The sequence below is a fragment of the Pseudophryne corroboree genome, chromosome 1, assembly GCF_028390025.1.
Source record: "Pseudophryne corroboree isolate aPseCor3 chromosome 1, aPseCor3.hap2, whole genome shotgun sequence".
Classification (NCBI taxonomy): domain Eukaryota; kingdom Metazoa; phylum Chordata; class Amphibia; order Anura; family Myobatrachidae; genus Pseudophryne; species Pseudophryne corroboree.
This window is the reverse complement of record NC_086444.1, coordinates 804,927,597-804,947,960: the sequence shown is the minus strand read 5'-3', so window position 1 is coordinate 804,947,960 and position 20,364 is coordinate 804,927,597. Positions and strand designations below refer to the sequence as shown.

General features: G+C 39.7%; 1 protein-coding gene across 1 annotated transcript in view; it reads right to left on the bottom strand.

The window, feature by feature from the left end:
• Window positions 1-2,028: 2,028 nt before the first annotated feature.
• Window positions 2,029-20,364, bottom strand: part of LOC135049880 (collagen alpha-1(XXV) chain-like) — a 267,395-nt gene continuing 249,059 nt past the window's right edge. Inside the window, exons 30-36 of the mRNA XM_063955838.1 lie at window positions 19,993-20,046; window positions 19,671-19,724; window positions 17,784-17,810; window positions 15,863-15,916; window positions 13,217-13,303; window positions 7,851-7,889; window positions 2,029-4,790 (exon numbers count right to left, since the gene is read on the bottom strand). Coding sequence (XP_063811908.1) covers window positions 4,755-4,790; window positions 7,851-7,889; window positions 13,217-13,303; window positions 15,863-15,916; window positions 17,784-17,810; window positions 19,671-19,724; window positions 19,993-20,046 — 351 coding nt within the window. The 3' untranslated portion in view covers window positions 2,029-4,754. The remainder of the gene's footprint in view (window positions 4,791-7,850; window positions 7,890-13,216; window positions 13,304-15,862; window positions 15,917-17,783; window positions 17,811-19,670; window positions 19,725-19,992; window positions 20,047-20,364) is intronic.

Below are 20,364 nucleotides of genomic sequence, written 5' to 3'. Positions count from 1 at the left end.
GTAAGACAGAGGAATATATAAAGAAGTACAATTGCATGACTGGTGACATAGGAGACGTCATGCATAAACGCAAATGTCTGAAACAGTTTTTAACACTCTCTGGCAAATAAAATAATGAAAAACAGCATATTTACACTGACAAGACATATATGACCATATGTTTAAAGTTGTGCTGAACGAAAATCACCATGTGGCCTATAGCTGTTACAGAATGATCACAGGTTATTTGTAGCAAACCAAAATGAAAGACATAATGAATTCCTATAGAACAGCTATGGTTGCAATATGACTTAGTTCAGACAAACAGCCATTCAATATGTCTTCAGCTACAACTACAATATACTGTAGGACTTACTTAATAACATGGTGAAAAGTTCACAAAAGAACTCATAGCAACAGACATTTGCTTTCATTTTTTTAAAACTTGCCTAGAAAACTGAAAGGTATAAGCTGATTGGTTGCTATTGGTTCTAGAACATGTGTGACGTTACACCCAGTTACTAAATAAGCCCCCCGTGTGTGCTTTACAGATAACAAGGCCTTTTTTGCCTTATGGCTTAGTTCTTTATGGTCGTTTTTTTCAACATTATGATTATACCTTTATAATTGTAATAGCAGCATAATGCCTAAAGAACACCCAACTTCACAGGGTTCTTCTGCATTCTGCAAAAATAAAACAGTCAACAACATATTAAAGAACAGTGATTTAAAAAAGTACAAAAAACAAAATAAACAAAAATATGTATATCTTAACATAAGGGAAATGAATATACATACATCTTTCAAAATGGCAAACAAAAATTACCACATACTTTATCTCCAGTACTTCTGTGTCTCTCTATCTGGCTTTAAAGAGCAACAATTTCTAAATCATATGCTGAAATCCAGCAATCCATAGAAGACAAGTGCAGTGAGGTCTGTGGTATAGAAAGTCTGTAATTGGCCCTATCTTATCAGAAATAGAATGAGCAGTGATTCCTTAAAAGGCAGGTTTTGCCTTAAAGAAAATGACTGCAGCACAAATCGGTGGAAATTGTCAATGTTAACAAATTGTGGCTTATTGCATTAGGTTTTTAACAATCTGATAAACTTGTACATTTCTATATCAATATTCTGTAAGAGGTTTTACTGCATGCTTTTTTAAACAAGTGTCGATACATCTATTTTAATATACAGTATCATCGTACTTGCTCAGCACCCTCTCTGTTTAGAAAGAAAATAATAGCAATTTTCTAACTGAAAACTAAAATAAACATTAATCTGCAAATGTAATTTATATGAAATGAACCTCACAACACCTGTTTTTACATTGTTTAGAACAATATATGGACATTTTTTATAGCTACAGTATGTTGCAAGGATAGATCTACAGTATGTAGTTTTTTCACATAAATTACCAACTTAATAAATGTCAGTTAGAACTACAGTATAAAATATACTAAAACTTGAATCAATTCGGTTTTGTCTGATCTGGAGAAACTACTAAAAACCCACCCTGGCATTTGCCTATGACCCTTGCTCTGTCCATCTACACCCATTTGAATCTTTTGCATCTGGACACAGTCATCTTGGCCTACTAATCCATGCAGTACTGCGCACTTAAATTATACATTATACATATGTTACCTTATACTGCACAGGACTATGGTATATTTTCTACACTGCATTGTTGTAATTAATCTGGTACATTATCATGCAAAGCATAGACAATCAGTATTTACGGGGCCAAGACTTTAGCCAAGCCTCTGTGGAGACTGGCCAAACCTGCTCTGGTAACTAGCCACACCCATAAGAATGGGCCCCTAAAACTGCAGTCCCCCGGTGGGCCCTTCATGTGCTAGTCCGACACTGGCAGTACTTGCACATGGGTTCACTACGGCTGGCCGGCGGTCGGGCTCCCGGCGACCAGCATCCCGGCGCCGGGAGCCCGACCGCCGGCTTACCGACAGCTTGGCGAGCGCAAATGAGCCCCTTGCGGGCTCGCTGCGCTCGCCACGCTACGGGCACGGTGGCGCGCTACGCGCGCCACACTATTTTATTCTCCCTCTATGGGGGTCGTGGACCCCCACGAGGGAAAATAATTGTCGGTATTCCGGCTGTCGGGTTCCCGGCGCCGGTATACTGAGCGCCGGGAGCCCGACCGCCGGCAAACAGAAGACCACCCCTTGCACATAACCAGGCATATGACGCTATACATGACGCACTGCAGTTTTGATCTGCTTTCATTGTCTACACAGATAAAAGTGTATTACTGGTTGGTCCAGATATGTAACTTCCAATAATATTACTAAACAATCGTTGGTTTCCATATTCCACTTTGTTTTTTAAATATAAAAATGTCCTAAAGAAATCCTATTATCACCCGCAAATAAATAAAAAATTGTATATATTTGAATCTTTTTGGGAATAATTTGAATGACATTTATTAGGATGGTGCTCCATGAATGTCTGTGAAGTACCCTCAAGCTTTCTAGAACCACAAGTTGGCCACCTTACTACAAGTACTGTATGAACTGTATCCCTAACAGCTCTTGCTGTTTATTACACATATTAAAGAGCCAATCAACACACTACGTGACAGAATATCACAGGATGTTATTAAGATAAAGGATAGCATTAGCAAAGTCCACTGTATTTGTGACGGCATTGCATCTGATTTCGCCTTTGCCCTTCATTAAAGCCTGAACTATGTAAATAAATGTAGAGAAATATTTATGCTAAACCTGCAAAACATTGATAAAACAAAGCTTACTCAGCACAACCCATTTATAAAATGTTTTGTCAAGTACCCACAAGATAACTTAAGTTATAGAAAAAGACATTCAAATTGTGAAACTGACTAGAGAATATAAGATTTGTATACATCTGATTTAATATATAATGTCTTTCAAGACTACAACAGACATCATAGTATCTTGCTATTATACCTATCCATATTTTAAAATGCAAATTCTGGACAATGTAGCCCCTCCCATGATCGAGCACTACCACATCTGTCAGCTCACGCCCACTGTCCTGAGAAGACACACTCACTTTTTAACAGGCTACGGCTGGGAGGTGTTCTGTACAAACAGTTACTGAAACTAGCTGCCATCTTTGTTCTCAATACTACAATAAATAAGTGAAGAAAGGAGATATTAATGTATGTGTGTGAAATGGTTACTATAATGACAGCACAGTAAGTAAATATATCATGTACAGTAAAGGAGGGGAATTATTGTGTCATTCAATGTAAGCAATAAAAATACAAAAACTATCTGTTAGTATCGTATAGTTTCTGTCTTTACAGTTGTGCTGGGATTAGGTGTAATCTTTCATTGCTTTTTCATTGCTTTGTTTAAGAATCACTTTTTCAACTGTTATACTTTTTGGTAAATCTCAGAAAATCACATAAAAATAGTATTTGACTATCAACAAATAATCTCCTTGTGCTAATGAGATACAGTAAACTTCATGCTCTCACTTTACCTAAAAAACCTTGTCACTTGAGGCAGAACCACTATGTTTATTCTGATTTGGGCAGGACAAAGAAATAAATCATATACTTAAAAGCATACCAGTATAAAACAATCCTCCTTCAGATTCTTCACCCAATCCCTCAGTTTAAGTAAAGAGAATGGAAGAGACTGAATATAAAATAATGAGAAAGAATTAATCGCCTGTTTCTGGCTTCTTGTATCCTGTGTTAAAAAGTTAAACATAAATGATTTAAAGGAAACACATGCCACGTCTGCATGTCATCATGCAAAGCTAAATACTGTGCTTCTCATTTTGATCTCAGCATGACAATAGTAGTTCACAGACACAAGAGTAAAATATATTCCGTTCATAAAATACTGACTACCCAAATCTATCATCTATAAGTCTATATTTGGTGAGCATCTGAAATTGTGAACACAAGTTTGTTGTTTTTTCCATTTAGGTAGAATAAAGCTAAAAATAAACATTTGTTTTCTGTAACAATAGTAGTTAGACAGAGCTGAATAATATATTACATCTACAAGTAAGTAAGCAGCTATACTCTTAATCACCTTAGTACTGTATATCTGGAATATGTAAAAGAAAAGGGAGTTACACATTTAATGCCGTACCTGCTGTATCCACAAACATCGAATAGCTCCAATAGGTGTAATGTGAAGCATGTAAAGTCTCTATGTACCAAGGTACACCAATAGCAAAAAATAAGGCATGATAATTGATTATCAGCATGTTAGGCAGGGGCACATAGCAAAACCCTTTGGCAACCATAACAAATTCAACTTGATAATACACATTTCTTAAATGTATTACAAAAAATCTAAATAAAAATAACATTAAACATGAATGCAATATTTCAATACAGAACACGTTCCTGTTATACAAGGTCATACTTTTTAACGTCGTAGGCATCAAACTCCTGTCAGACAGCTATGCATGGAGGACTTCCAAGACTTAGTTTATGAGACATAGCATAAAGAAGGGTTGGTCTGTACAAGAGGGTTCCATTTTCCATGAAACTTGTCCATTGGTATATTTCTTTTACACCCTAAGCCAAAGCCTTTGGCACGACTCAACTCCAAACTTTGTTGCAACTTTGGGACATACTCAATAACCATAAATATGCCCATCTTCTACTGCCTGGGGGCCTTTTGTAGCGTGGAATGAAAAGATGCTGTAGGACCTTCATGCCTCAGTAGTAGAATGATTTCCCAAGTAGGAGATTAATCAGATGATGGATCTCCAAATTTGAACAACATTGCTCTTTTATCTTAGCCTTATCTCCTCCTTGCTACAAGCCATGGTGTCACTCCCTTAGAATGAATGAAAGTTATATATTAAGAGGTTTGGGTGAGAACAATCGTCTAGCATGTGACGTTCAACCACACAGCAAACTCTGGGACACAATTCATGCATGCCATTAGTCTGTACAAAAATGTATGAGGACACAAGTCACTGGTGCTATTTGGCATAGCAGTTCAAATATGAATAGACTTTAAAAAGATTTATCTGCCAGAATGTGGACATTATGTTTCCGGGGAACTGGTCCGAGGTTCATCAAGCCACATGTAAGGTTGATTAGATAAGCAATTGTAACTGGACAGGCATCTCCACAGTTCTGAAGTTTTCAACAGCAGTGTTGATTACTGCCAAATAGCTTGTGCAAGTGAACACAATATAGACTTATGGGCATGTAGAAGAAAGTATATGTAAACATATGCAGTCATTTTTCTGTGTTTTTTTTTCTATAAATACAAAGTTTTAATTATGTACAACTTCATGCTCGCATGGTTAGACTTGTCACTGCAAAAGGAAACAAAAAAAGCAGTGAGTGGACTCGCAATGCGAATAAATGCAACAGTACTGCCCTTATATTAATATGTTATGCAGTTCAATGACCCAGCTTGTACATGCATTAATATGATATGGTACATTCCAATAAGATTTATTATTTAGACTGTTTATAGTTTTATTTCAAACATCTGCAGATATATATATCGCTAAAGTAGGTAGGAGCTTGTACTGTTTAGAAGGCTATATAATAATAATAATAATTATTATTATTATTAATATTATTATATATTGTACTCACCAAGTATTTTTGTATATGGAATTGGGCAAGACAGTGGGGGTAATTCAGACTGGATCACTGCAGCGGCAGCGATCGCAGTCTGAATTTCTATGCGGAGTGCGCTCGCACAACCCGGGAGCCCATTGAGATGCTAAAAGCATCTCAGGGCTACGATCGCCTCTTCCTCATTGACAGGCAGAGGCGGTCGCGGGGCAGAGGGGGGTGCCAATGGCATTAGAACGCTGTTGGCGGGGCGCGGTCTGGACAACACAGGCGTGTCCGGACCATTGCGACCCGGGAAGCGGCGAGTAGCTCCCTGCCAGCACGCAGGAGCTGCGCAGGTAGGGAGCTACTCGCCAGGTGCAAAAGCATTGCTGCCGTGCGGGGTGGGTGGGCAGAGCCAGACATGCGGGCCGGACTAGCCCTGTGCTGGGTGTCCCCCCGCATGTCTGAGAAACTGATCGTAGATGTGCTAAATTTAGCACATCTATGATCAGATCTGAATCACCCACAATGCCAAGAGAAGTACACTTTCTAGTGTGATATACTTAAAATTAAAAACACCTACAAGAGTGTAATACAATATGGGGGAGCTTTATCAGTGCTTGGAGAGAGATAAAAAGGAGAGGGATAAAGTACCAACCAATCAGCTCCTGTCATTTTTTCAAACACAGCCTGTAAAATGAAAGCTAGATGCTAATTGGCTAGTACTTCTCTCTACACAATCTCTCTCCAAGCTTTGATAAATCTCCTGTACAGTGTATCTCTTATCCTCCATGCTGGCCCATGTTTCTTCCTTCATTGCACCACAGAAAGATGGAGCCAGACAGCTAAAGACAGGCCAGGGTACATTGGAGATAAGGTCCATGCAGCACTCCACTACGTTATTCTTGGCACTAGCTTGTGTAGTCTCCAATGATAGTACCTTCTGACTTACAATGAGTACAGTATAAAATATTTTTATGCTGCTTGAATCTCCCATTTTGAAGATATCCAGATGAGCCTAATTATATTTCTACTTGTTCTTTTGGGATCTGTGTGCCTCCTGTATTCTGGGGGTAAATATATGAAGCAATGATAAGAGAGAAGTGAACCAGTGGAGAAGTTGCCCATGGCAACCAACCATCATTGAAGTAACATTTATAATTTGAATACTATAACATTTTACAGAGCTGATTGGTTGCCATGGGCAACTTCTCCACTGGCTCACTTCTCCTCTCTTATCACTGCTTCATACATTTACCCCCTGATTTCTTAGATCCAATACACCTGAGAAGTCTGGGCACAAGGTGACGTCAATATGACTTACAAAAACTCTACATTTTATACTGCTTTATATAGCTGAGCGAGGGCAACACTTGGAAAGTATGTCGTGGGCACACGTGTGAATCAGGCCCATAGTGTGCTTTGTAAATGACCTCTTCTGAGAAACGAAACACTGTACAATTAGCTTACTTGTCTTAATTGTAAGTGTGTCCCTATTTAGTTTTCTTTATTTAAATGTTATAAATGTTATGCAAAAGTATGGATTTAATGAGAGAAATAAAGTCAAATGATTGGAAGGACTGTAGTTGTGAGATCACTTCTTAACTCACAATGATTTGGGGTAATACATTTACTAGAGAATGCATTCAATCTAAACAATTCTGGGCTTGCTCACTCTAGTATGTATTATCAGACCTGAGCCCCTCTATGGTGCAACCCTTGAGGTGATATAACTCAGTTTACCATACGTACAAAATGTCTAATGTGCTATTTATTAAAAGAAAACCAAATACTCAGTAAAACTTTAAAGATGCCAAAATTGCAAGTTCACAAATTAAAAATAGTATTTGTACTGTATTACATACTGTAAGTCATACCACAATGAAGATACTATCTGACCAGGTACGAAGTTATTCCTTTAAGGGGAATTACTTAACTTGAGGGAGGTTGGGCGAGGGTCATTATATAAGAAAAATAGGTGATTAACGAAAGAAAATAAACTGTTTTTGTTTTAACAGACTGTAATTACATTTTGATATTAAATATGTACACTTTTTTTTCTCGGGAGTACTGTATTTACCTCTTTTCCTATGGCTATACTATATAAGCTGCCATTATATATTGTCCTCTAAGACACAATTTGCATGCAGACTACCGTACCACCCCATTACAACAAAATGCACAAAAATTATAATTACAAGCTTCATGCATTACATTTTTCATATCAAATAAAATAAAGGTTGATTTAAACCAAAAACCTTTGTTTGTTTGTTTTTATTTTATTTTTTATTTATTGTATCTGTTAGTTAGTTCTCACCTTTTGCCAACAACCAGGCATGGGAAGTCCATCTGGTCCCTGTCATAAGCATATGATAAACATCAACATTATACATATATACAATTTATAAAATGCTAATTAATTTCATGAATTTGACTTCTTTTCTAATGAATCTTCTTTAGATGTCGTAAGGAAATGATCTCCATGTAAAAGATTTCATTCAATTTCCTAACAGTGAATTCAGTAATTTTGAATAACTTCACCATAAAGTAAAAACACTTGCTATTGTTATATTGCCTTACCACCAACAATGATGCTAATAGATGAACAATTATTGTTATTATTGTTTCTGCTGTCTTCTGGTAAAAAGAAAGCACATACTAAGGGGGAGATTGATCAAATATTGGAGAGAGATAGAGAAGAGAGCTAAAGTACAAAACAATCAGCTCCTAACTGCCATGTAAATGGCAGTTAGGAGCTGATGGTTGGTACTTTATCGCTCTCCATTTTATTTCTCTCCAATCTTAGATAAATCTCCCCTTCAATGTCTTCTAACATTTCTATTTGTCACAGCCCCTAAATCCACCTGTCTCATTCACTACATTTCAGCCATAAAGCTGCAGAAAAACTGACAGAAGACATTTGTGGATTATCTAATTATCGAATTACGTAATTCATCAAAGTATTTACTTTTCAATGATCAAGCATTTTAGCTTAACAATATGATTATGCTAGCTTGCGCACATAGGGGGTCATTCCGAGTTGATCGCTAGCTGCCGATGTTCGCTGCATAGCGATCATTTAAAAAAAACTGCAAAACTCTGAATGCGTATGGGGCGCAATGCGCACGCGTGGCGTACGGGTACAAAGAGCATTGTTGTTTTGCACTGTTTCTAGCGACGATTCCATTCGCACAGCCGATCGCTAGGAGATTGACAGGAAGTGGGAGCTTATGGGTGTCAACTGACCGTTTTCTGGGAGTGTTTGGAAAAACACAGGCGTGTCCAGGCGTTTGCAGGGCGGGTATCTGACGTCAATTCCGGGACCTTCGTCGCTGCAATCATCGCACAGAATAAGTAACAATAGGGCTGGTCTTGTTTTGCACAAAATTTTTTGTACCGCTCGGCTGCACAGGCATTCGCACTCTTGCAAAAAGAAAATACACTCCCACGTGGGTGGCGACTGTGTGTTTGCACGGCTGCTAAAAGTAGCTAGCAAGCAATCAACTCCGAATGACCCCCAAAGTGGGATAACCTTAAGTGGAATATCCTTATAATATGCCTTACTGAGGATTTTCGGACTCAAATTCAAATTATACCTTTAAAAATTGCCGCAGTGTGCGCTTAGATAATCTCGTTTCAGTGAAACAATAGTGTCTAATTTAAAAAGCTTTAATACTTTGAGTCTAAAATAAAACTCATTGGGGGGCGATTCAAATTAACGCACCCCTATCTCCTGTCTAAAGTGATGGGAGATAGAGGGGCGATATTTTAATTGCCCCCGTTTTCGCCCCTATCACGCCCAGTACAATCGGGTTTAGGCGCGCAAAGCACCTAAATCTGACTAAACTAATGGGCGTGATCATGAAAAGACCCATTTCTTTACACGCATTTCAGGGGGTAGCGAGTTGAAATTAACTTGATGCGCCCGTCTGCAGCAACATTAGAATAGCTGCGGGAGGGCGCGATTGCGGGAGGAAGCAGGGGGAACATTTGAATCCGGCCCATTGTATTTCGCTCTGTCGTCATTGAGTGCAGAGAGAAATACAGCTGCCTGAAGGCTGCCTCTAGGCTAATATACTGATTTACATATGAAGAAAGGCTTCATAATCACTTGTATTGTCTCAGCTCTATCATATTCTAATAATAATGTAACAATTTTAGATCAATACAAAATGATAATTCAGGTTATTTAATAAACAGTCATGGTTAATGCCAGATTGAGACTAGAAAGCTGCTCTGACAGTCAAGCATACAGTACCAACCCACATTTCTCCACTGACCTATGAAGACACAAGGAGCTCCATCATTCATTGGGCGTTTCTCAGCCAGTGCCAGCAGGTGTCATATAGAAGATCTACATTCAGTAGGTCTACAGTCATTAGGTTGACCCCATATGGTCTACAGGCACAAGGTCGACATGGACAAAAGGTCGACATAACCTAAAGGTCAACAGGTACAAAAGGTCAACTTGACAATGGATGACACTTTCTTTTTCATTTTGGGGTTAGTGTGAATAGTTTGTTCATCTGGGACCACCCTCTGTAGAAATGCACCCCCTTGCAGGCTCGCTATGATTGTCACATTTGGGCACAGTGTCTCGCTCCTCTCCACTTCACTCACCACAAGGTTACTAAAGGTTATAATTTGTGACATGGATAGTCGAGGAAGGAAAAAGTCCAAAATAAACCCCAAAAAAGTCGATCATTTGAACCTGTTGACCTTTTGAACCTGTCAACCTTTTAAACCTGTTGACCTTTCATATGTCATCCTTTTGTTCATGTCCTTATGAACCTGTCGACCTTTTGAACCTACTGACCTTTTGAACCTATTGACTTCAGATGTCATCCTTTTGTTCATGTTGACCTTTTGTCCATGTTGATCTTGTGCCTGTTGACCATATGGGGTTGACCTAATGAATGACTGTTGATCTAATGAATGTTGAATTACTGTCTGGATCCCAGTGCCACCACACAAATGTACAGTATAGTGCCGGTGACTGTTTCATTGAATGCAGGTCTGGGAGGGTGACTGAGGCTGAGCTTTCAGCCACTGATTTTCTGAGGGACACCAGTCCGTCTAGCAAATGGAAGAGCTGCCAGATTACCAGTCATAGGCATTCTCTACATTAGGCAATTGATTATTATTATTATTATTATTATTATTATTACAGGTTGAGTATCCCTTATCCAAAATGCTTGGGACCAGAGGTATTTTGGATATGGGATTTTTCCGTATTTTGGAATACTTGCATACCATAATGAGATATCATGACGATGGGACCTAAATCTAAGCACAGAATGCATTTATGTTATATATACACCTTATACACACAGCCTGAAGGTCATTTTAGACAATATTTTTTTATAACTTTGTGCATTAAACAAAGTGTGTGTACATTCACACAATTCATTTATGTTTCATATACACCTTATATACACAACCTGAAGGTCATTAAATACAATATTTTTAATAACTTTGTGTATTAAACAAAGTTTGTGTACATTGAGCCATCAGAAAACAAAGGCTTCACTATCTCAGTCTCACTCAAAAAAGTCAGTATTTCGGAATATTTGGATATGGGATACTCAACCTGTATTATTATTATGTTTCTGATTAGCATGTTTATTGCACATCACAATTTATAAAAAGATTAAAACAAAACAAAACATGTTATGTACTTTCACAAAGAATGCCCCAAACAGGTATATGTTTGGGGCAGTCTTTGTGAAACTACAGAACATGTTTTGTTTTATTTTTTTTATAAATTGTGATGTGCAATAAACATGCTAATCAGAAAAATAATAATAATAATAATACACTCATTGTTAGACTGCTGCTCTTGAGCTTGCCCGGCTGATCCTAGTTTTTATATATCAGAAAGTGACTCCATTTGTGTGGTTGGATGTTTTGCTAAGCATTGTTTACCTTCATGTATATCACCATTGTGCACTTATTACATAGCTTGCAACTGCTGACTCCATGCACACCCAAAGCATATACAGTATGCACACATATATATTATGCAATGAAGCTAAGCAATATCTTGTTTGGAACAAACCTGACTAATTGTATGAACTGAGGACTAGAACTGAAAACCCATTTTTACCTGGAGTTTGCACTATGATATTATATATATATATATATATATATATATATATATATATATATAAAATATTCATATTTTCTCAGTCAGTACATTTGGCAAATAACCCAGCAATGTACTGGGAAATAGCTAACCAACATTTGATCTGGCCGTTTTTAATCACTAGGACTTTACAGTATCATATAACTTCCACACAGAAGGACACACCATAGCATGTCCTTATGTTTTGGTATGCATTAGCTGTGGAAAAGATATCACTTTGAAGTATGCATTCTCCAGATATAAATGACATATACATAGTAAACACAAATAAAACAGATGTTTCTGCAGTATGCATGCTTCATTTTTCCCCAGTAACACAACATAAAAATTGTCTGTAGTTATTTATGCAACATAAACAGCAATTGTCTTCAGCCCCTAACTTTTATTCTACAAAGTAACTTTGACTATGTCATTGTTTCTGTATTTAGTGATGAAATTGTTTCTTTGTTTTTTTTCTGTTTAAACTTTCTAAACCTAAAATAACTATGTTTGCCACATTGGTACAAGGAAAGGGATTACTAGTATAATTTTAGTATGGGCAGGATTTTAGAATCATGCTGAGTTGAGGAGAGGAAGATGTGAAGAAAACTAAAGGGAAGGTCAAGTAAGTTTCACAGGGTGTCTAAGCCATTTTAAAGGGTGTATAGAGGAAGGATTGGGCTGCAGGCTATTATGTTACTATATAGAATACCTACTTGCTTCTAGAGGTTTGCCTAACCACAGACAGTCACAAGCTGCCATGGTAAGCTCTTTTATCGCAGTTATCCATTTTACTGCAGGGTTATGTGTTTCTGTGTAGGTATATGTTTGATTGCTTGTAAAACATTCTGAGGAAAAATACAGTAGAAGGACAGACAGTGTATGCACTTAGATGGGTTAGAAGTGGGATAGGACATCCTGTATTAATCATTTTATAGGATGAACATGATTCATGCAATAGCATGCACATTCCACCCAATGCAAATGTTCCCAATGTGGTGTTTGCATTGGTAAGACAAGGACTTTCATGCAGGGAAGGATAGGAAACAGAAATACTGTACCAATTGGCAAGGGGCATCCAGCCCATCCAGGCCTGGCTGGCCCGGTTCCCCTTTTTCCCCCTTTAATCCACGGAAACCCTGTTTGTAAAGATTAACTTGCAATGTTACTAAAAATGATAAACCTGTGAAGTTAACTCGCCTGTAGAAAACCAAAACAAAAGGAAGAAAAAAATAGGAGAAGAGCAAACATTCAGGTTACCCCATGGGCATTTATACAAAGCAGTGCTTCGCTGGCTCACTAAAGCAACGCTAGGATTGTAGATATTTAAAGTGTACCTGCCACCAGCCTACTGGGGCCTGAACCAATAGTCACCTGCATGCACCATATCAGTTCACTCAGAGCCAGTGACACCACTGAGGCACTTAAGGCCAATAATCCTTACGCACTTCCTATGGCGTCACTCAGGCTCAGAATGAAGACAGATAAGTGGGTTTTAAATATTTGCTCTTTCCTTTCCGTTAGATTTCCGGCACGGTAGCTGGCTTTCTGAGACATACCAATGGGCAAGGTGCATCTAATCCAGGGGCACCCTGTTCTCCTTTCTCCCCTTTTGGCCCTTTTTTGCCTTTCTTTCCCTTTTCCCCCTGTGAACACAATGGTTTGTAAAACACAAAAGCAAATGTATCAAATGCATCAGCAAATGAGAGATCTGAAGGAACATTTCCCCAAGTGTTGTGACCGATATACTGTTTTTATGTAGCTTTATATAATTTCATAATGTTGGTAATAATGAAAAAAAAAAAAAAAGATGGCTTTGCTGGTTTGTGTTTACAAAAATATTCCATATTAAAATAATGTTTGCAGGACTGATATGTTCAATGTCATATGTTCTAATGACCTATTTGTGTTTGGGAATTTACGTTAGAGGAAGCCGCTAGTGCGAGTAAACATCAACCATGGGAGAGTTGTGTTTCTTTTCCCCAGCATGAATTCCTATAGTGGATTGTGTGATCAATTATATCTGAACAAGAAATGGCATTGCTTAGGTCCAATGTTTTCTACCATCCCAGAACAAGTGGTTTATAATTAGAGATGAGCGGGTTCGGGTTTTACTCGGATTTACTCGGTTCTCAAAACGGCATCTTATTGGCTATCCAAAACACGAGACATCTGTGAGCCAATAAGATGCCGTTTTGAGAACCGAGTAAATCTGAGTAAAACCGAACCCGTCCATCTCTATTTATAATAGACATTATTAACTAATATATCAGGGAACCAGCAAATATAAATTCAGAGTACCCTACCAACAGGTTTTGCACCTCTGGCTGAGATAATGACTGTTCCTTAAAAATGTAAAATAACAAAGGTAAGCCTATGATAGCGTAAGTAAATGTCCTTCAAACCCATCAATAAGCTGTGGAAATTGCTATTAATCTACTTATATTTAATAAATAGGAAGGGAAGAGGAAGCCACAAAATTAGTAGAACAATGAATAGCAGTCAAGGAAAGACTGGGATTATTCTGAGACCACTGTGTAGTTTAGGCACAGAATGGTGTGCAGAGAACAGGGGTGAAGGCTCACAGTTATCTACTAAATAAACCTGTTAGATTGGAAAAGGGAAAGTTTAAGGGGAAAAAAGTAAATTAGGTAAAAGTTACTGCAAAGTACATAGGTTGAAGGAGAAGGGAATGCACCTCTGGAAAGGAAGACATAAAACAAGACAAATAAACATTCAGTGGTGAATGAGGTGATTTAGAATAAAATAATGCAAGATTAAAGCAGTGAAATGAAAAAAAACAAAAAAAAAACAGTTTTCCATAAAATAACCACTGTAACAGTTAGTATTGTTAGGTATTTATCACACTATGAGATGTTATTATTTACCATATTTTTTCCTGTGTGCCAAACCCTGCCCTGTAAGATTACTGGGATAGGATTCATGCTGCCTCACATGAGACATTTCCATATTACAGTTAAACTATAATAACAGAACCATACTGTAATCCCACACACAAATGATGACATATAGCATTCTGCTCACCTGCAAGGAGAGACTTTATAAGCTAACTGTGAGTGATGTATGAAGTGGTAACACCTATGTGTGGCACAACCTCAATCTTGTCTAAATCAGGAATGCCTCTAAGGGGGAGATGTATCAAACTTTATACTGTATCAACCAATCAATCAGCATCTATCATTTTATGGACAGTGCTACATAAATGGTACCTAGAAGGTGATTGGGTGCTTTCGGCAATCTTCTCCATTTTATCTTTTTAGAAGCTTATTCCATAGAATGAACAATGTAAAAACATGGAAATACACTTTGAAAACAGGTGCATGTTCAACTCAGCATCAGGCCCTTGATAGAGAGCTCTTATTATTCAGCTGGTTACTGTTACCTAGCCAAACATGGCTGCCAGACAGGGGATGAGAGTGTGCGGACCAACATGAATACCTAAGTTCTGTGGTCACATACCTACAGGTTTCACAAAACCTATGGGAGGGAGCAGCCAGGTCAGCACAGCAGGGAGCATGTGGGGTTTGTGGTATGGCATAAGTGGGCGGTGTGGGGGCAATGCAGCAGGATTGGATCATCGTGGGGCCACCTCTTGCTATATAATGCCAACATTATTGACATTCTATAATGGGGAATGTGGCTACTATAATGCATATCAGAGCGAATCGTGTCATCAGCCACCCGTGAAATCCCATGCAGACTTGAATACTCTTCCAGGTGGGTGGGAGTACTATACAAGATTCGGTAGCCTCCAGCCATTAAAGGAGAGTAGGAAATTATACTTTACAGACTGTGTGTTTGAAAAATGGGCACCAAGAGCTGATTGGTTGGTATTTTATCTATTTATCATTCAAAGCAAGGGGTGCTTGTGATCTGAGGTATCTATGTGGTTCTTGAGCTTCCTGTTATCCATCATTGACTTAAAGCATGCTTTTGCTAATAAATACAAGTTGCTCTCTTTGAGGATTATTGATAACAGTAATTGCCCGCCTGGCAATAAATAGAAATGACTAAGTGATGGTGCATACTTGGCTAACTGGAAAGGTCCAAGTGCAATGTTAATAGTGCTGCTATCCCTAGCTTTGGCACACAGGAAAGTCATTGGATTATGGAACCCTATGATAAGGTTCAGAATACTCAGTGACACGCTTGCAATGTTATCAGTCACATTACACTTCAGTCACCTTTTCTCCCCTTTCTCCTGGGTCACCTTTTTCTCCTCGAGGACCTGGAAATCCCTGAAACAATATACAAAATGACCTTGTCTGGCTGGATGCATTGGATGCATTAGAGGGAGCTTAGAATCAGAAATATATAGTTACATATGTGTACCACAGAGGACATTTTAGTGGTGACAGTTCTATGTAATTTATTCCCAGCTGAAGCAAAAGTCTCACTTGCCATCAATCAGGATTTTTGTTCTTACAAAGTCATAATCTTTCTTGGCTATTCTTGTATCATATTTGAAGGTCATTTTTGATTACCAGCAATCTGGTGCAATTATCTTCATTCAACTATGGTCAGTGAGCCTAATTCATATTTGTACGCAAACCCAATGGTTTACATAAAAATACTGTACGATGTTTGGGTCGAACAGGTCTTGCAATATTGCTTGCCACCCCCTGTAAGCCACAGCGTGTTTCTGGGGCGGAGCAGGGCCGGCACTCAGCACTGTTATTGAAAACGGGGGAGTGTTTTCCCTGTTTTGAAGGCGTGACAGGTCCAGGGTCGATGTTGTTGTAAGCTTCAGCTTGCACAGGTTGACCGGTGCCTGAAACCATCACAAATTGTGACTGATGGTTGCAATGGTGATCCCAGGCTGAGTCCTCAGACGCAGCACTCGGATCTTGCAAATGCAAACAGTAAGCGTCTATCTGTTACAAACGCCTTCTGTTGCATTTTAATTTTAATGACATGGAATTGCACAGCAACTACCTTGTCTTTGTGCAGTTTCTTCCAGTCATGAAGTAGGTACAGTGGGCCTGCTTCAGATGTGGTTGGATTTGCTATAACTGCTGCCTCCTTGGAAGCGATGGAGGTGATGCACCAGGGGGCGTCTATTACAAGCAGATACCTCCTGCTGCAGTAGTGATCCGAGCTGCATCCTAGGATGCAGTATCGGTTCACTGGACTCAGCATTGGGCTTTGTGGCACCTATGGGTATGCGCAAGCTGCCCATCACAGAGGCCAGGAGAGCTCCGTCCTACGACGGAGATCCCTGGCCTCTTCCCTCCCCCATATGGCGGCAACACGCCTCTGTGTCGCCGCCACCACCCCATCCCACCCCCGAGACAGCAGCAGATTGTTGATCACCGAGTCTGCTTCCTCCCTGCGTCCTGTGTCACAGAACTTGGGTTCTGCACATGCGCAAAGTACCGATCACTAGTACATTGCAACGATGGGCGCAGCTTCAACGCAGTAGCGGATCTTGCCACGGGCAAGCAGGACTTTTGCCCGGGGCGCCGCCTTCCAGAGGGCGCCGGCGCCATCCAGAGGGCGCCGCACCAGGGCAACATCCGCTGCTGCTGTGTGCCCCCCGCTGCCCGCTGTGTCCCGCTGCGAAGGGAAACTAGATGCTACGCATCTAGTTTCCCTTCGTGGAGAGGACCTTTACTGTGCGGTGCGCGATGACGTCATCGCGCACCGCATATCATATCAGCGGCGCTACTACTGTACAGGGGGCGTAACTGACCACGCCCCCTGTACGGAGCCACGCCCCCTATTGCCGCACGGGGCACAAAAAGCCCCTCAACCGGCCCTGCTTCAACCACATCTGAATCAGGCCCATTGTGCAGTATGAAGACTTGTCCCATGCACATATACAACAAAATTGACCATTTTCTCGCTCTGATGGCCAGAGTTCCTAAACTAAATATAGCAGCCACTAATTTTTTCCTACTACAGTATGTCAAAATAGGGACCAACGTTATTTTGTTATATACTGCAAACCTGTAAATGAATTGCAGATGTTTGGAAACAATAAACTAAAGCATGGAGAAGTAAAATAAGCAACATAAAATGTGAAAATGAAATGTCTCAAGGTGTGTACATAAAGCATGCAAACACCCATGCTTCATTTATACAGTGTTAGATGTCACGACTTACATCTAGGCCAGGCTCCCCGTCTTTACCCTGCGAGAAAGATCACACAGTGCTCATGAATTCAGATTCATTTTAATACTGCAGTATTGTTCAATGTATCAATTTAAATATAAAAACATTTCCATTAAGCTACCTAGTCACCTACACACAGTGGGCGAGTACACAGATATCTGAATGTACAATGTATAAACAAACACGTTACTGTGCATGCTCACTGTGGGCCAGGATCAGAGATGTATACAATGCTGAGGTTTACATAGTTCAGCAATTATCGGCCGAATACACATACGCCGCAGTCGCACTGTGTAAACGCCAAGGTACGTTTGCGATGTCACTCACAATGAGGATTGACAGAAAGAAACTGTGGGGGCGGTTACAGGGAGTGGGGGCAAAAAAAGTGGACATGTCGCGACTATTTTTGGTGCGTGATTCTGCCTTTGTCTAAAATTTCATACGAAGAAAATAGGGCACCAGCGTTTCAGTTCTCTGACTCGGGCCCTGTGCTCCTGAGAACATTTCTGTGACAACGTAAAACTGCAGGGTGACTGGCAGCTGTCAGCACAAGGTGGGGAGTATGACTGGGGCGGTACACATGTCAAACCGTAATGCAGGTAACATAAGGCAAGCTCAGGGAGGACAGAAACCTCCCATTTACTGACAGTGGGCAAAATGTTGTGATTTTTTTCATATCATTAAGAACTGTTTAGAGGTCAGTGAAAATCAGACATCTTCCTGACACAGCTTTAGTGCAGTTTGGGGCATATTTATTAACTATCGGGTTTTAGACCCAATAAAAACAGATGTTTTAAGGGGACATCCTGCAAATATTTATTGATAAATACTGTAGTCCCCTTTAAAGGGTTAACTCTTTAAAGCATAGCTGATTGACCCAAGATTGTGTGTGTTACCAACTATGAATTACAAGTAGAATTTTACGTTGTATGTACTGTACTACTGAAATGGAGTCATAATGTCGACAATTACAGCGGGGGAAGGTTAGGGGTTAGAGGTTAGCGGTAACCATAGCTGGAAGTTTCAATGGGCGGTCTAGAGGGAGCTGGGGGGGGGGGGGCTGGAGGGGGGGTTGGGAACTTAGGTCAAAGATGTAACAGTGTAGGTGGTGGTAACAGGTGACAGCAGAAAGGGGTCAGGGCAGCCAGAGTGGCGGAGGGAAGAATTGGGGGCAGAGACTGCGGTCATCTGGCATACAGATGTGTACTCATACATCTTTGCTGAAGTTGTGTCAAACAGCCCCTCATAGCACGTCATGTCCCAGGAGACTGTGCTAGCACGAGGCACCCTTTTTGCATATTTTTTCTATATAAATGCACCTCAGTCGCAATGCAATCAGCTAGGATACATCAGGAGACTGCACTGCAACACTTATATATCTGTGCAGCTGAGTCTCTGAATCTGCATTACGATGCAGTGTCCATCACACACACGTATACAAGTGTCACATATAAATATAATCAGCACCGTTTCCTAGTGCATCAGTGATGCATCGCATTGTGACTAACACACATTTTCAGCAAAAAAAGACGGCCAACGAAAACGGAGCTGCACGGGACCTGTCTACTCACTTGATCCAGGCATCTCCCACTGCATGGTGTATTGAGGCTAGATGTATGAGGACACATCTATATGTCATGTCCAATAAACTAGCTGAAAATTAATAAGCCTCATAATAAAATAAACCTGAGCATGCATACGAACATCTGATAAATGTTATTTAAACTTAAGTGTTTCATATATTGCTATATAGCTGTATTGTAGCCTGATGTCTATCTGTTTATTAGTCCTTTCATTTAGTGCAATGTTGAGCTATCTTGGTTATCTATAGTGGAACAGTGAACCCTCAACATTTAATGTATAACATTTTTGACTTACAGGTAAACCATAAGGTCCTCTAGGCCCTGGATCACCAACAGCTCCTTTTTCACCCTGCAAGACAAACATTCATAATATATAAGGTACAGTCACTTAAAATTCATGTTTGATTTTAGCGACTCACATTTGTAATGGGATATGGGACTCTGACTGGCAAATGGGCCCCAAACTGAAAATTATTTTCAATGGGTCATGGTCACACCTTCACAGCATGGCCATCCCTCCCAGTACAGGGCTCTGATAGGGCACCTAGCAGTGACAGACAGACAGACAGACAGACAGATAGAGTAAAGAAATAAATACATCTTCTAAAAATACGTACTCTGTCCCCTTTTGGACCTGCAGGACCATTAGGACCAAGTGGACCATCCGTGCCCTGAGAAGAAAAACAAAACAGATCATTAAATCTTGTCTGCCAGAAAAGTTTCATTGGTGGATCTTTTCCCTCCCTGTTCAGCAGCGATGCAGAAAATACAAAGTTGTATTGACAAAGAAATAATTTGTTAGAAAGAATCATGCAGAGGTGACATGTCAAATGGCAATCGTCATGTTAAATACACAATCCAGAATACATCAAACAAGAGCACAAAACAAAAACAGGAACAAAAACATGAAAACTGACAGAACATAAACTAATTATTTTGTTCCAAGGTAATCAGTTTCCTGCCACTTGTGTTATCTGCACTAACAGCAA